At 49.4% G+C, this 17,383-nt stretch overlaps 2 protein-coding genes across 6 annotated transcripts in view; both read right to left on the bottom strand.

Moving 5' to 3' along the window:
• The window catches only part of ATP6V0E2 (ATPase H+ transporting V0 subunit e2), a 5,417-nt gene extending 5,041 nt beyond the window's left edge, over window positions 1-376 (bottom strand). The window contains exon 1 of the mRNA XM_024754483.1: window positions 93-376. Within this exon, the coding sequence (XP_024610251.1) occupies window positions 93-289 (197 nt within the window). The 5' untranslated portion in view covers window positions 290-376. The remainder of the gene's footprint in view (window positions 1-92) is intronic.
• A 96-nt stretch (window positions 377-472) lies between these two features.
• The window catches only part of ZNF862 (zinc finger protein 862), a 32,958-nt gene continuing 16,047 nt past the window's right edge, over window positions 473-17,383 (bottom strand). For 4 of the 5 annotated variants that reach the window (XM_024754478.1, XM_024754477.1, XM_024754481.1 and 1 more), the window contains 4 exons: window positions 8,466-8,570; window positions 5,505-7,619; window positions 3,714-3,900; window positions 473-3,108 (listed from right to left, as the gene is read on the bottom strand). In XM_024754478.1, coding sequence (XP_024610246.1) covers window positions 3,096-3,108; window positions 3,714-3,900; window positions 5,505-7,619; window positions 8,466-8,570 — 2,420 coding nt within the window. In that variant the 3' untranslated portion in view covers window positions 473-3,095. The remainder of the gene's footprint in view (window positions 3,109-3,713; window positions 3,901-5,504; window positions 7,620-8,465; window positions 8,571-17,383) is intronic. The other variant, XR_003004450.1, reaches the window with a different exon arrangement.

The following is a 17,383-nucleotide window of genomic DNA, read 5'->3' as shown; positions in this document are numbered from 1 at the left end:
CAGCCGCCGCCGCCGCCCGCGCAGCCGCCGGGGAAGGGGGAGCGCGCGGCCGCGAAGGTGTCCACAGGGAGGCTGGGCCGCGCGATCCTTACCCGCGGTTGGGTCCTTTCGGCACGAACCAGGGCCCGGCGATGCCGATGAGGCCCCAGAACGTGGTGAAGATGATGACCGGGAGGGCGAAGGAGTGCGCCGTCATGGCCCGGCGCGGGATGCCCAGGCCAGGATGCGAGTCAGAATTGCAGATGCTCCGGTGCGCGGAGGTCCGGCCCAGGCAGTGGGCGCCGAGCATGCGCAGCAGGACCCGGCCGCCTAAGAAAGCCCTTTCAGCCAGCCCGACCCGCGCAGGCGCTTCAGCGCGTCACTCGGGGTGGGGGCGTGGGCGGGCTTTGCTCTGAGCCAGAGATAATTAGCTTTGAGCAGCTCCTCCAGTTTGCTAGTTTTGGTTACGGGATTAACAGGACTGAGGCATGTGTCGAAATAAACTCTGCTTTATTCAAATAGAAAAAGGTTGAGAATCAGACATGGTTTGTTTTTTTTTTGCGGTAAGCGGGCCTCCCACTGTTGTGGCCTCTCCCGTTGCGGAGCACAGGCTCCGGACGCGCAGGCTCAGCGGCCACGACTCACGGGCCCAGCCGCTCCGCCGCATGTGGGATCTTCCCGGACCGGGGCACGAACCCGCGTCCCCTGCATCGGCAGGCGGACTCTCAACCACTGCGCCACCAGGGAAGACCCAGACATGGTTTTTTAAACCACGTTTTGCACATCTTTGAAACCAGAGGAGGAGAGAACATCCCTGGGCCAATTACCTGGGGTGACCTCGTCAGCCACTTGGATGAGGGAAACGGCCCATCTTCACACTGTCCTGCTAAATACTTAGCACCCTAGGAACTGAACCTGCGCTTCGAGGGAAGCAAAGTGTCTGGAGTAGATTACACTCCAACGTGTCTGGCTAGAACGGGGGGTCGGGACCCCTCCTTCCCACCTGGTCTCTATGGCTATTGAACTCAAACTGTCCGTTAAAATGCTGGTCACTCAGAATGTCGGCCCTGTGGGCATGTCTATGGAGATCACAGGTAGGGAACGAGGGTGGAGGCATGGCTAGGACTCTGGCCAAAGGCAGAGAGCTTGCTCCTTCCATCCCCAATGCCCTTCAGCTTGTTTTTTTGTGAGGCAAAAATAGGAAGGCTCTCCAACAACAGGGTCTCCAGGCCCTGGGGTCTGAAATGCTGCAAGTCTCTTGAAACAAAACGAGATGTCAGCTTGGGCAAGGGGTCTCACCCATCTTCAGCCTGGGGTCCTGCACAAAATGGTCAGCGTCCTCTCTGCCATTAGCGAACAGAGGGGACCCAGGGCATGCCTGTGCCCCTCGAGAAAGTGGGTAGTGCAAATCCCTGTGACAAATAGCATTTTCAGTCGCCCCCCCCGCCCCCGCCAAGGGGCCCAAGTTTCTCACGAGCTGGCATCGGAGGCTTCCTCAGAGCACAGATGTGGAGAGGCAGGGGCATCCCTAGCTGGCCTCCACCTCCACGACTAGACTCGCACAAGGAATCGTGCGTGTGGCACTCAGGCACGGCGCTGCTCGCAGGACTGGCCTCTTGCTCTGAGGATTCTTAAAGGATAGAAGGTGCCATGGGGAGGATGCCTACGAGAAAGCCACCTCAATCTGAATCGCTATGGATAGGGTGGGGGGGCCCACTTTAACGGGCCCTCCTCCCTTCCATCCCACCAACTCATACCCGCGGTGCCTGGCCTAGTGCAGATTCCTGAACTCCCCACGGTGACCTATGCGAATGGGGGAGGGAGGCCTGGGCTCCATCTTGGCCATGTGGGCAGTAACACCACCAGGGTTCAAGCTCTAAGGGCCCGTGGTACACCTCAGCCCCCAGAACACGGGGCTGTCAGGGAGACAGTGCCACAGGTGAAACGGCAGAAAGCGAAAACGGAATTCCTGGCTCGAAGCTGAAGAAAACAGGAAAGCGATGGCGCTAAGGCTAAGTGCTAAGGGTGGGGTGCTGGGAAGGGAGAGTCAGGGACACTGGGAACCAGGGGTTCTGCCAGACTGTGAGACACTCGCTACCAGCATCTCAGGGGCTCTCGGCACCTTCTAGGAGTGGGAAGTGGACAGATGGCTGCTTGAGGGCCAGGCCACTTGGACCTGCGTCACAGAGCAGGGACCCCACCTAGGGCCAGGCAGCATGGCCAGGATGGAGCACTACTTCCTGCCCGTCTAAAACAAGAGAAAGGCAGCGGCAAAGAAGCCCTTCCCTCTAACCTCCCCTCGTTTCCCACCTGTGGTTAGGAAGGCGGGACCCAGACACTACATCATCTCAGCCGGATGAGCAGCCTAGGAACCTGCCCAAAGCAGCTGCCCTGGAAGGAAAAGTGCTTTACTTCAGGGTGGAAGAGGAGATGGGCTGATGGGGGGAGGGCAACGGGAACCAAATAGCGTGGGACACCCTTCTGTGCCACCAGGGTGGTGGTTCTCATGCTTGAGTGAGCCCACGAAGTTCCTGGGGGGCCTTGCTGGAAACAGTCCCGGGGATCTGATCAGGTGGGTCTGGGGTGAAACAGATTTAAACAGACACCCCTAGTGATTCCCAAGCTGGTCCCCAGAGCAACTTTGGGAAGAGTGGACTAGACCATTATGCTGAGGGCATGTTGAGAGAGCACCTCTTCCCGTAATAAGGACTTGGGTGGCAAGGGACAAGGACAAGGGCTGAAGGCAGCCAAGTCCACTCTGCAGCCTGAGGGCCGTCTTTCAGAGCCGGAGACGCTGTCATCCATCAGTCCTGTGGCAGTTGGGGCACCAGCAGGCACTTGGCTTCTCTACTGCCTGCAGCAGAGTTGGGACAGGACAGTTGGGAGAGGACAGTTCTCTACTGCCTGCAGCAGAGTTGGGACAGGAGCCCAAGCCCCCCCAGTGCAAACCTGTCCTGTCCGCTCTGCTCCGTAGAAGACCCGGGCTCAGCACAACACAAGGGCTGTGACTGGTGGAAACGCCAGGCCCCCTCCAGGGAAACACTCCTCCCCTGTCTGGGAGCTGCAGGATAACCTTTCTTGATCGCTCTGTGCCAAGGGGTTCTGCTTGCCTCATCCTAAAGGAAGGCCCTGGGAGGAGACAGAGAAAGTCTCTGATGCGAGTCTCCCATTTGAAGTTGAGGCTTCCCTGCTTCTGCCATGGAGCCAGGGGGATAGATCCCAGAGCCAGGCCGCTGTCCCTAGACCTGCTCATCCCAGGCCCCTCACCACGTGTCTACCCCACGCCACTCAGGCTGTGGGCAGCCCGCTGGGATGCTCCCCAGCTACCCAGGGGCTGGAGGGCTCCTTTAAGCCCCCTACCCCCAACCGTCTCTCCCACTTCAGAAAAGTCCTCCTGCCACCAAAACATGGGGTGAAATCTTTCATGATGGAATCGTCTCCTGAAGCACCTTTAAAATGAGCTTGAGATGCGAACCCTCCTGCATACTCAAGTGCTGGAGGTCACGCCCAGCCTAGGCGGGGCCTCGGTAAGCAGGCTGTGCGCCTCCTGACTCCCGCCCCGCCTCCCTGGGATGTGGGCTGAATTATCTTGTCACTGCCGCTTCCCAGTGCTTAGGGAGTCCCCACCAAGCGAAGACTCTAGGGCAGCCTAGAATGCCAGGGCCTGTCACCATGATCACGAGGGCCAGGGCAGCAGGGGACTCCAAGGCAACCCCTCAGGGTCCTGCTCTTACGGGAGCGCTTTATCAGGACAGCCCAGGGCCTCTTGGCTGGGGTGGGGACACAGGAGTCCGTGGCGCGGCTCTAGGACGCAGTCCGTCAGGACCTCCATGGGTTCCCTGTAAGACGGGATGGGCGGCTTCTGGGTCACGGCCTCCTCCACACGGAGCACTCCCATCTTCTCCTTCCTGAGCCCCGCCCCTCGTGCGGGAGGAAAGGGAGGGTACAGTCAGACAGAGAAAACAGATCAGATGATAATTCCCTCCCCACAACCAACTGCGCCCCAAGGTATGTTTGGTGAAGAACCCCTGGCAGAACCCCTGGAGACGGACAAGGGCTGCTCTCTGTAGGCCCGATGGAGTCCCACTCTGCTGACTTTCACCCTGGGGCAGCGGAGCTCATGCGGGGGGGCAATTTTGCTCCCAGGGGACATCTGGCAGAGTCCGGAGACCTTTTTGCTTGCTGCAACAGGGAGGGTGCTACTGGTACCCAGTGTGTGTGTAGTGGGAAAGGCCAGGGGTGGCCAGGCGCAGGACAGGCACCCACAGCGAAGAACTACCTGGCCCTAAACGTCAGCGGTGCTGAGGCTGAGAAACTGCCTGGGAAAGAAGGCTTTATCATATACAATCTGGCCGTGTTCTCTGTTTGCTTCAGATGTACTAGTCCCATCGCCCTATGATTACAACTTGCAGAAGCGCACAGCTGATGGCGTCTTCTCCTTCACCCTCACAGATCGGGCACTGAGAGCAACTCACTCACCAAATGCGTGGGTGAAGGACTCCCATGTTGGAATCACCCTTTTTCCTTCTCTCCACTTCTACTGCCCGCTCCCTGCACCCGCCCCCCCGCTGCAGGTCCAGGGCCACCATGCTTCCTACAGAGCGTCCGTCAACCCTGAGGCCAGTCCACTGCTGCTGATCACAGACCCTGAGGTAAGATGACAGCAGAATCAAGAGGACGGAGACCTGCTATAGGAAGACGCCAAGGGAGAAAAACCACGGCTCTGTCACTGTTCAGTGACACACGAGCAGCCTGGAGAAGCTCTGGTTTTCTCTGGTGTTCAGTGACTACTTGAAAAGAGGAAAACTTCTTACTTAAGACTTCCAGTAACTTGGCCTCCAGGATAATGTCACCTCCCCCTCAAGCCCAGTCCCCACCTGGCCTTCCAGGCTAGGTGGGAGGCTTTCCTCACGGACCCCTCCCCTGCCTGAAACCCCCAACCTTCTCCTCCGCACAGCGCCGTCCTCACAGCCCCTGTGACCTGCACCGAGCTCTTCCCTCTGCAAACGGTCCGCACAGCCCCACGGGGATGTGGTGTCTCTGCCCTCGCTGGTCCAGTCCCCGAGTGATTTCTGGTACTAGTCTGCACCTCTAAAGACTGCCGTGGGCACTACTGGCCAGACGCTGTTCCAAGCCCTTCACGTCTATTAATCCGCTTTACAGATGAAAAACCATAGCACAGAGAGATTAAGCTGCCCCAGGTCACGTGCTAGTCAGCGGCAGGACGAGAATTTGAACCTGGGCAGCCTTGCTCTGGAAATTCCTGCTCTTAGCTCTATGCCCTGTGCCCTGCAGTGTGGGCGTCCTGCCTTCTAGCTGGATCATAATCTCCTGGAGGGTAGGTGTCCCGTCTTGAGCACCCACTGGTCTAGCAAATGGTAGGGCACGTGACACCTTAGGGCAAGCCCACTGTGACAGCTGACTTGAGCAGACTCTACCGGGCTGTGAGCTCAGCATGGGGTTGGGAAGCTAAGATTCTCTTCCTTTGCTTCCCCACGTCCAGGAACTCTGCCACGCATACTTACTTGTGTGGGAGCGGGGCGGCACTTGGGCACAGGTGTAGACGTGGCTGAAACGCCGACCTGAGGAGGTCAGGTACCAGTGCCGGATGGCGGGCTGGGGGTTGTACTCTGTGGCCGCCACGCCATTCACCGCTGCCATCATAAGCGTGTTGATCACCTCGTTGGAGAGCTTGGTCCGCTCATCAGTCCTGATCCGGTTCATGGCACTGAATCCGCGCTCACAGCAGGAGGTGGAGACGGGCACACAGACCACCACCGCCACGAGCCTGCTGAGCAAGGGGAAGCGGCAGTCCTGGGCCAGGGCGTTCCTGCACAGCATGGAGAATGGCAGGTTCTTGGCGATGGCTTTCAGGCCCAGCCACTCCTCCAGCAGTGCTTCCTCGCTGTATCCTGGGGGCAGTGAGAGTTCAAAATATCTGGCCAGGGCAAGAATATCATCATTCCCAAAACCGGCCAGTTCCATCCCACTTGGCCAGGCCATGGCGTCAAACACCTCCATGTTCTTGAGCTGAGGGGGACGGTCCACGTCAAACCTTTGCTGGAGGTATTCAATCCCAGTCAGGATCATTCTCTCCCTGTCCGCCTGGAACCGCTGTTCTGCCATCTCCATTCTGTCCAAGAAGATGCCGTGGAGCCGCCCATCCCTGAAGCCGGTATTGAACTCTTCCTCTTTGGGTCCTGCCTGGTGACGGAGGGTCTCCAGTGCTACATAGGCCCGTCCCAGCGTGGAGTTCACCTCCGTAATCAGCACGATCTCCTTCTGGCACACTTCGGACAAAGGCCTGTAGATGCTCAGGAAGTCCAAGAGGAAGTGGCAGAACTTGACGAAATGGAAGCCCTTTACCAGCTTCAGCACGCCCTTGGCCCTGTGCCCGACCTGGCCACCTGCTTCCGCCACGCTCTGCAGGTGCCTGGCCAGGGCGGGCCAGCTCACGATGAGCGCGCTCAGCGTGCGCCTCTTGCTGGCCACCCACCTGACGGCGTTCAGGTCCTTCAGGCGGATGATTTCCTGCTCCAGCGGGGCCGCGCCTTCCTGCAGCTCATTCAGCCTTTTGTTTGAGGACTGATAGAACTTGAAGACGGTTCGGATGTGCCGGTCACACTTCTTGACCAGGTCGATGCCTCCACAGGCGTCAACCACGGCCAGGTGTAGCCGGTGGGCCACACAATGCACTGGCAGCAGCTGGGGGACGATCTCCTGGAGCTTCTCCACCAGACCTCCTCTGCAGCTCAGCATGGTTGAGCCATCGGTTCCCAGGCCCACTACCCAGCCAGGCTTCCGGAAGGGGATGTCCAGTTCGTCCAGGGCAGAGATGATGGTCTCAAAGTATCCATCCACCGTCTCGCTGTAGAGTGGGGCCAGAGTGATGTAAGACTCCTTCACCTCCATCCCCTTAAAGTAGCGGATGTAAATGCCCACACAGGACTGGTCGGAGGTGTCTGTGGCGCTGTCCAGCAACACGCTCACACATGGGGAGTTCCGGACATCCTCAAGGATCTCCTTCTTCAGAGTCTCAGAGATGTATTTGATGAACTGAGTGCAGGCGGTGCGATTTCGGTACTTGCCCAAAATCACGGTCCCAGTGCTTTGGAGGAGTTGCAGGATCTTCTCAAAGTCGTTCAGGGGCCTCGAGTGGTACGCGATGGAATAGGCGGCATTGAAAAAGTGCTCCATGTCGGCCATCAGGTCGCTGGAGATCTCGGGGACGAGGGCAGCCTGCGGGGTGTCTTCCTTGACTTCCAGGGTGTTGACACAGAGCTTGTGTGCTTTGCTGACTTCATGGTACTTTAAAGTCTCCACTTTAAAAGGACCCGTGTAACCTCGGACTAACCGGGATGATTTGTCGTGGAGACTAGGTCTTTCTTTGCAAGCTGAGCAGAAGAGCTTGGTCTCTTTGGGGTCAATTACTAACCATGGGAACTGCCCAAACCACGACCTCTGAATTGAGCGGGGTCTGTAAGTCCTCTTGATTTTCCTCCGTCCATCTGCTTCTACGTCACAAAGGCTGGGGTTGCAGTAGGAGGTGCACGTCTCCATGGCAGGAGCTGGGAGCACTGCAGATTCTACAGCCGAGGCCTGCGTGTGTGCCTCTCTAATGGCTACCGTCGTCTTCTTCCCTTTGGAGCAAGTCAAACTGTGCTCGGTTTTGCTGCCCAGAACTCTGCAGCCTCCTATCAGCTAAGACACCCCAATTCAGTAAGTACCCCTTATGCAAAGCAGAGAGGATGAATGTCATCCACCTTTCTAGAAATCAGTAGTGGCTTCTATTTAAACCCTTTCCCACTAGTTTCTCTGAAAGCCAGTCTGTCTCCCCAAGAGTTGTCTGCTAATCCTTGTGGGTTCTTTAGCCAGCCTCCCCCTCCCTGTCCACATATCTACCCTGAGATCATGTGACATCAGATGCTAATAAGCTTACTTAGCACCTTGGCCACAGATGCTATTAGATGGTTTTAATCCTCTTTCGAGGCACCACAAAGAAATGAGGTTAAACATCCAAAAGTCTTCTTATGAGTCTTGGAAACAAGGGAGGCACAGAAGTATACACAGTAGCTATTAGCCAGTAAGTTACTGACAAAGATACACGAATTGCTAACTCTCACAGACCAACAGTGTTGTCACTAAACACCAGAGGAGCGGGGAGAAGGCAGCAGAGGCTCCCAGCCGTGGGTCACGGGGCTCCTCATGGCCAGTGTCCACCACGCACCACCCCCGTCAGCTCTACCACAGTCTCCCCGTTTCACTTCTGCTCATCAAAGCTCCTTATTTTTCCCAAACCGTCCCAGTTTCTCAGATTCTTCTACACTGTGAAGGCACAGTTAGTTTCTTATTCACGTTTTTCTACCAATACAGGGCCTGGTGCACAACAGGTCCAGCAGGAGGATGGCGGAACTAGCACTGTGTGACTTGCCAGGGCTGCCTGGGCCCCCGGACAACCCTTCAGAACCCAGCAGGTCAAGACCCACCTGGAGGACGGCCTTTCCCCCACTTTGGCCCGTTTGGGTCCTTGATCCAGGGTGCAGCTCTCCGCTCCAGTTTTGAGATCAAGTCTGGTTTGGCAGCAGCAGGCCCTGTTGCAGGGACGAAGAGTCACAGCGACATCACAGCTCTGGACTGTCAAGTCAAGCAGCCCATCTGAAAGATCCAGGGAGGCCTCTGGGTGCATTTCCTAATAAAACCTTTCCCACCAGGGGCGCGATGAAAGCATACCCATCTAGGGTGCCAATTTATTTTTAAAACCCATAGAGGCACCAAATTAGGGTGCATCCCTTAGCTCCATGGCTCACCCATGGGAGCATGACTCAGCTAAACGAATCTGGAGGGGAAAGGGTGAAAACAGGAAGAAATACGGAGGACAAAATAGAAGGAGAGAGGACAGGGATGATAAAGAAAGCCACACAAGAAGTGGGAGAGGGCCACCAACAACTGCCCCTTGCACGTGGCCCTCAGCAACACCCACAGCTGGCCTTGGTACAGGTAGCTAACTACACGGGGCACCTGGAAAGCCCCTTAGCGCTGTCTGCCACCTGCAATGGAACCTGAAATCCGACTAGAAGAGATTCGTGTCTTTGGGTTAAGCACTGCCCTTTACTGAAAATATGAATATTCTGCAGGGCTATGCAAAGAAATTGCTTTCTTGATTTAAAGTAAAATCCATTTATCTCTACTTACATGCTTTTTATGTATCTATATGAAAGGGTGTATAACCTTTCTTTGGAAAGACATATACAAGCCACTGGTAACTGCGGGCACTTCTGTGGAGGGACTGAAGGACAAGGTAAAAGGGAGATTATGAGATTATTTTCACTATTCATCTTTGGATCATTCAAATGTATTTATATGTTCATGTGTGTGTATGTATCCACATATTTACTACTAATAAAAATATAATACATTATTAATCTGTGGTAGATTGAACACTTATTCATCTTCAAACGTCTCTAAAATGAGGGCAAAGGGATAATAATAAAAAGAAGCGTAAGCCTAAGAGAAACATTGTACCAGAAATGTTAATACATTTTTAGATGAAGGAAAGGAGATAAAAGAGAAGAACTAACAGAGCTGGACACCAAATGCCAGCAGAGTGGGTAATAAGGACAAAGAAGTGAACTTGACCCCAGAATCCCCAAAAGAGCCAGTACCTGGAGGCACCAGGTGCAGCAGAAGGTGGTGGGTAAGGAGAGACCGGTTCAAGGCCAGGTCCGCTCACCTATTCCTGACCCCAGAACCCCCAAAAGAGCCAGTACCTGGAGGCACCAGGTGCAGCAGAAGGTGGTGGGTGAGAGACCGGTTCAAGGCCAGGTCCGCTCACCTATTCTGGGAAGCCAGAAAATACCACCACCCTCCCCCAAGGAGGAGAGAGAGGTTGGTCTACAGAAAAACTTAACCAGAAAGGTTCCGGGCCCTGGGATGGTGGGGTGAGTGAAAGATGAAGAAGAGCTGTGATGCAAACAGATGGAGACAGTCTACAGACCAGAAGCTGCGTTACCCGGCTCTGAGAACACCAGTTTGGGGTACAGCCAAGCAGGAGACTGGAAGTTTTCTTTGGAGAAATGGAATTGCCCCTCCCCAAGCCTCCTCCCCCAAAGACCTACGGATCCAGACCTTGCCGGGCTCTTCAATGATACATCCAGGTTCACAGCTGGTCACCCTACAATGTAACCTACCCCTTGAGTCTCAGCCATGCACACAGAGCTTCCAGCCAGTTTTTAAGGCTTTACTCTTAAATGTGAATGAACCTAAAGATATTTATTTAAGACAAACTGCTAACAAGTAGGAAAAAGGATTGAAGGAACTAGAGATACTACAGGAAGCAAAACAAAATTTCAACCCCCTCCCCTCAAAACTAGAACATTCCCACAGAGAAAAGTCATGATAGTTATCCATGAAAAGAGCAATAAGGGCTCTTAGTTTAAAATATGATAGAAAAAAATGTTTTAACTTAAATAGAATTGTTAGAAAATAAAATGGAGGAAAACTCCAGGAAAGTAGAACAAAAAAGACAGAAGCAGGAAATAGGAGAAAAAGAAAAAAATAAAACAAAACCAGAGGCTTAATTTAAGAAGTCTAATATCCAACTAATAGGACTTTTTTGGAAGAAAGAAAAGAGAAAATATAAAGGAAGAAATAATACAAGAATGTTTCCCCAAAATGGAAACTGTGAGTTTCCACATGGAAGGGAAGCACCAGATATCCAGAACAAAAGATGAAAAAAAATCCGTATCATTAAGCACTAAGTACTTCAAAACACTGGAATAGGCCTTAAAACTTTTCAGAGTGGAAAAACAGGCTGCGTTCAAAGATTTAGGAATAAAAAGGTATTTAGACTGCTCAACAGCACCTGTAAAACCTAAAATCAATGCTTTCAAAATGCTGAGGAAAAACATTTCCAACCTGGAATTCTATACCCAAACCACATTATCAATTGTGAGAGCAGAATAAGGGCATTTTCAGATATACAGTCTTTAAAAAATTTCCTCCCATGAACCCTTTCTTAGGAAGTTACTGAAGGATGTGCTCCAACAAAATGAAGACATAAACCTAAAAGAAGCAAAAGATCCAGGAAATAGGAGAGAGATGAAGGAAAGTCTAAGCCCACAGCTGTGCAGCAGGCCTAAAGTATAACTAGTTTAGATAGAGCAGAGGAATGGAAGGCCCAGTGACAGAAGTTTCCAGAAAAAAAAGTGAAACGGATAGGTCACAGGATGTTTGATGATGTGGAAAAGACTCTTCAAAGGAGTTATATAATTCCATGGAGAGTTTGAGAAGAATTGGTGATAGTACAGAAAGCTAGCAAAGTAAAAAAAAAAGAAAAAATTTCAATTCCTAGGGGGGAAAAATCCTACAACAAAGGAAACATCATCATAGTATGTCACTTTGATTAGAAGTAAATAATACATGATCATTATTAGGCAAATAATTTACATTGAATTAACCAAAAAAGTATGATATACCTGTTCTGAGAGGATGGAGGGAAGAGAAGTGGGGGCCTGGGGTGATGTAAGAGGGCCATATCTTCATCCTCCACAGTAGGAATCAATAGATAATATCTAAAATCAATAAATCAGGAATAGCAATAAACATATGCAACAGGATATTAAAGTGTGATTCTGTCTGCCTGTTTTGGCTGAAGGCCCCCCCAAAATAGGAGCCAACTCTCCCCCATTCCAAAGCTAGACCACCGAAGCCAACTTGGAAAGAGTGGCTGAAACACTGGGCTGTAACCCAAGCACTTGCCACTAAGAGGGAGTCAAAGCACTGGGAGTGAGGAGGTCAGGAAGTTGGATATTAGAGATGCTTTGGAAAGAGCTGTCAAGTGTACTGTGAGCCCTCCACACTCCCATGGGGAGGGGTGGGGTGGACTGGGCTACTTTCCTCTGACCTTAAGCCTAATGGGAATGACATCCTGACCTGTATTTCCTGGAGCTGTGGGGCTGCTCAGGAATCCAGGCCTGGAAAAGACTAAAGGCATAAACTGACCAATGGTTCCTTGGTGGTGGCCATGTTGGGAAGAGCCTACATTCACAGGGCTTGTCAGAGCAAAGGATATATAAGTGTTTTGCATGGTCCAGATGTGAGCCCTGGAGGGAAAGAGAAGAGGCCGAGAGCCACTTAAAGGGGCTGCCCCCGTCTGCCTATTAGTGATGCTCCCCTAAGGAGCCCATATGGGGCAGACTGCCAAAGCAGACATTACCCACTGTAGTGAGAGATCTCCAGTAACGGGGGTTTGGGGGAGTGCAGAACCCATAAACACACTTGGAGAATCACCTTTCAATTATCCCAGCTACATGTAACTGGTATCAGATTACATGGATGTAATTCTTGTACCTCTCCCCGCCACCTACACACCACCATTCCCAGCCAGGATGCAGCAGAAATCCTGGAACAAGCTGGGAGGTAGGAGGAGAACTTCTTTCTTCCTATCACAAGATTCCGGATTCTAGACCTAAAGCAGGTCGAGGTGGGAGAGGCAAGAAACTTCAGCTTTAAATGAAGTCCAGATTTTTAACCACTACATAAGGACTGGACTTTTGTTTCCTGATTTTTTGTTTTTGGTCAATTTTTGATATCATTTAAAACCTACAGAAAAGTTTTGATAATAAAACAAGGAACTCCAATCATTTGCATTTTGTTCCATTTGCTTTACCATGCCCATGTGCCCTCTCTCCCTCTCTCCTCTTCCTCTCTCTATATGTATAATATATAAATACATATATATGTATATGTGCAGGCTGCACACTGGAGTTACCTGGAAAGCTTTAAAATATGTAAGTAATATATATATATATAATATTTTTCTGGACCATTTGAGACTAAATTGTTTTCATTCCTCCCTTTATCCCTAAATACTTCCGTGTGTAGTACTCGAGAAAAGAGACATTCTCTTATCGGGTTTGCAAAATTCTAACACGAGCTCCATGACCCTAACCCTTGCCTAATCCCTGCCCCTTGGAGTGTGACTGAAATGTGTGAACTGATATCACACCCGTAATTACATTACATAGCAAAAGAGATGTTGTCTGGGTGATTACTTAATGTAATCACACTAGCCGCTTAAAAGCAGAGGAAGTCAGAAAATCAAAACACCAAAAAAATTCAATGTATTATTGCTGGCCTAAGGATGGAGAAGGCCATGCGGAAAGGACCTGGGAGCAGGCCCTAGGAGCTGAGAATGGTCGGCAGCCAGAAAGAAAATGGGGACCTCAGTCCTACAACCACAAGGAACTTGATCCTGCCAACAACTCAACAACCCAGTGATTCTTCCTTCCCAGAGCCTCTTGATAAGAGGCCAGTCTGGCACACTTAATTTCAGCCATGTTAGACCCTAAGCAAAGAACCCAGCTAAGCCCACCTGGACTTCTGAACTCCAGAACTGTGAGATAATAAATGGGTGTTTTTTAGCCACTAAATTTGTGATAATTTGTTATGCGGCAACTGAAAACTAATATGTCTTATAGAGTCAAAGTATAATGATCAAAATCAGAAAATTTAACATTGATATAACACTATAATTTAATCCACCATACTGTTTTCCACAGTGACTTACCATTTTATATTCCCACCAACAGGGCATAAAGGTTCTATCCTCAGCAATAGTTGTTTTCTATTTTTTTGATAGTAGGCATCCTTATGGGTGTGAGGTGGTATCTTATTGTAGTATTGATTTACGTTTCCCTAATGATTGTGATAAAGTATCTTTTCATATGCTTATTGGCCATTTGTACATCTTCTTTGAAGAAATGCCTATTCAAGTCCTTTGTACATTTTTTAATCAGGTTTTTTGTTGTTGCTGAGTTTTAGGAGTTCTTTATATATTCTGGATAGTAAACCCTTATCTGATATATGATTTGCAAATACTTTCTCCTATTCTGTATGCTGTCTTTTTATTATATTTATATGTATGTCTTTTTTTTTTTTTTTTTTTGCGGTATGTGGGCCTCTCACTGTTGTGGCCTCTCCCATTGCGGAGCACAGGCTCTGGACGCACAGGCTCAGCAGCCATGGCTCACGGGCCCAGCCGCTCCGCGGCATGTGGGATATTCCCGGACCGGGACACAAACCCGTGTCCCCTGCATCGGCAGGCGGACTCTCAACCACTGCGCCACCAGGGAAGCCCCACGTATGTCTTTTGATTCACAAAATTTTACAATTTTCATGAAGCCCAACTTGTCTATTTTTTCCTTTCTTGCCTGTGCCTCTTAGTCCATCTAGCTAAAGGTTTGTCAATTTTGTTGATCTTTTCAAAGAACCAACTTTTGGTTCCATTGATTTTTCTCTAGTTTTTCTATTCTCTATTTATCTCTGCTCTCATCTTTATCATTTCCTTCCTTCTGCTAGCTTTGGGTTTCATTTATTCTTCTCTTTCTAGTTCCTTAAGTTGTAAAATTAAGTTGTTGATTTGAGATCTTCCTTGTTTTATTTTTTAGTAAATTTATTTTTATTTATTTATTATTTTTGGCTGTGTTGGGTCTTCATTGCTGCGTGCGGGCTTTCTCTAGTTGATTCACTTCTCTCTTGCTGCTTCCAAGATCCTGCCTTTGTTTTTGAAATTCTGATTATAGTGTGTCTCAGTGTGGGTGTCTGAATTCATCTTACCTGGAGTTTGTTGAGCTTCTTGGATGTTTATATTCATGTCTTCGATCAAATTTGTAGAGATTTTAGCCATTATGTCTTTCCCTTTCTCTCTCTCTTTTCCCTCTGGGGCTCCCACAATGTGTATGCTGGTCCACTTGATGGTTTCCTGCATGTCCCTTGGGCTCTGTTCACTCTTCTTTGACCTTCTTTGTTTCTGTTTCACAGGCTCCATAATTTCCATTGTCCTATCTTCAAGCTTGCTGATTCTTTATTCTGCCTGCTCAAATGTTTTTGTGTTCCTCTAGTTAATTCTTCATTTCAGTTATTGTAGTTTTCAGCTCTCAGTCTTCTTTCTAGATCCTTCTTAGGTTTCCTCTCTTTATTTATATTTCCATTTTATTCATACATTGCTGTCTTGGCTTTCTCCACATCTTCCTAAATTTCTTTTAGCATTCTTAAGACAGTTGTTTTAAAGTATTTATCTAGTATACCTGCCATCAGGTCTTCTTCAGGGACAGTTTTTATTGATTTAGTTTCTTCCTCTGAATGGGTCATACTCTCCTATTTATTTGTATGCCTTGTGATTTTTTGTTGAACACTGGATCTCTGAATCTAATAATGTGGTAACTCTGGAAATCAGATTCTCCCCGATCCCCAAGGTTTGCTGTTTTTATTGTTTTCGATTATTGTTATTATTTAAAAATTTTTAATCATTATAGGCTACTCTGTGCCAAGGATCAGCCTGAGGTGTAAACTTAAAGTCTTCTCAGGTCTTTTGGAGTCTTTCCCTGGGTATGCAAAATCACTTTCTAATTTTCCTCCTAGATGTTTCTGAATGTCCTAGTCTTTAATGTCTGGTTTTCAAAAGAGGGAAAAGAGAAAAATTAAGAGGCGGGGGAGGAACTTGCAAAAATGGGGGAGGTGCAACAACACTGGCTGCTTACTTCTTTGTCTGCACCTCTGAGATGAGAAGCAGCGATCGGGTGATCACAGCACTGATCCCTGATACTTAGAGGACAGCATCCTTTTTGCCCACCCTAATTCCTGCAATCTGTGTGCAAGCCGCTCCAGGAACATGGCACAGCTGCCTGCACCATGGTAGGGGTGGGGGATGGGCAGCTGCTAATGTGCTAAGAGCTGAAATTGACCGAACTTCACCACAATTTACTTTCCAACTCTTCTCCTGTAAGTTGCAAGCCTTTGACAGATTTCAGAGTTCCAAAATAGTCACATCAGACGGATTCTACCAGTGCCATTGTTGTCTACCTGAGGAGACAGATTCCTGGAGCTCCACCACCGTCCCAGAGTCCTCCTCCTAATCAGGACATTTTTGAAGAGTACTGTGCTGGACATTTTATTAATTGAAATTAGATCATTAATGTGAATAAAAAGTGACTGGAGGACTTTCTGTTTACCTGAGTGTGACAAGTCATGCGCCCTGCCCCAGGTTTCACCCTGTAAAGAGAAACCAAAATGGAGGCCACAATCTGAACAGACCCCTGGACCAAACACTCATAGTCACATAACCAAATCTTAAGCTGTCCTGATTTCCTCAAAATGCTGACTCTGGTCTTAAACAAAATTGAAGTTTCCTTCATGTCAGTGTGACCTTACAGCTTCCAAGCCAGTCAGCTACACACAAGAAAAGGTACACAGTGCTACGACCCTAAAGAGAATATAATCACAGTTAAAAAACAATGTACTTCTTCATTCATGCTATACAAATTGAGCTTTAACTGCTGAGAGCCAAGTTTTTAACCACTTTGGGTTTGAAGTCTCCCAGTTCATGAACAGTTTGTTCCTTGCTCAAAAAAATATTCATAGCAAGTAAAGCTCTTTGAATTTTCTTTTGGCAACCCAAAGGGTGAGAAGGAAAATCCCCAAAGAGCTGATCCAAACAAGTGCTGATGGAAAAGAATGAAGCTGTTTTATGAGTGCCTCCTCCTGAAGTTCATGCTTTTAAAAATAATGTCTACAGGTGTTACTCAGAAATAATGAAACAAGTACTGGAAGAAACAGCTAAAAAATTTGGGCAGGAGGACCTGGCAACAGACAATGGTAGGACAGGGAACTGTCATTTTTTGTTATATGTCTTATGAGAACTACTTTGATTAAAGAAACAAAATTATCAAGAAATATTTTTAAAAGATTTACTGAAAACTTTCATGATACTGAGTATCCCTGGATGTGTCTGTCTAAGTTATATTACCCTGGGGACTGTCACCTCTGATTGCCCCTAGCGCACCACACTGGCCCCAGAAGTGCTGTACCCCAATCACAGCTCTCTGAAGCTACGCTGAAATGCTGCCAGAAACCTTTCCTTTTTGTTCTCTTCAGAACAAGTGAAACAGAAGGGAATTTTCAAACAGATTTTCCTATGTCTTAGTAATGGAAAAGTGACTAAGAAGACATAACTATAGCATGACCACACACACACACACACACACACACACACTCCATAAAAACCCATAAAAATGGCTTGGCCTACAAAGACAGATTCTGATCCTTCCAGGCTAACTTCAGCCCAAGGTTGGCAGGCCTGCCAACAAATCAGTTTGGAGACGGCCACTCTGGCACCTTGCCTTGGTTCTTCTCTCTCTAGCTCAGCACGGCCCCCACTTGGAGGCCGTATATGGCCCACCATACAGCAGCTGGCCTCCTAGGCATCATATGAGCCATTCTAACTCCTGCTCATCTCATTGAGGGCTCTCCCGCTTAGTTTTGCTTTCCACTTAGTGACATGACTTCTTCCCCCAGCTATGTGAGGTCTAGCTGTAGCTGATGACCTCACATGGAGAAAAGACACTGC

This window comes from Neophocaena asiaeorientalis, unplaced genomic scaffold, assembly GCF_003031525.2.
Source record: "Neophocaena asiaeorientalis asiaeorientalis breed wild unplaced genomic scaffold, Neophocaena_asiaeorientalis_V1.1 scaffold407, whole genome shotgun sequence".
Taxonomy (NCBI): Eukaryota; Metazoa; Chordata; class Mammalia; order Artiodactyla; family Phocoenidae; genus Neophocaena; species Neophocaena asiaeorientalis.
Note: the sequence above shows the minus strand (reverse complement) of the source record. Positions and strands in the feature narration are given on the sequence as shown.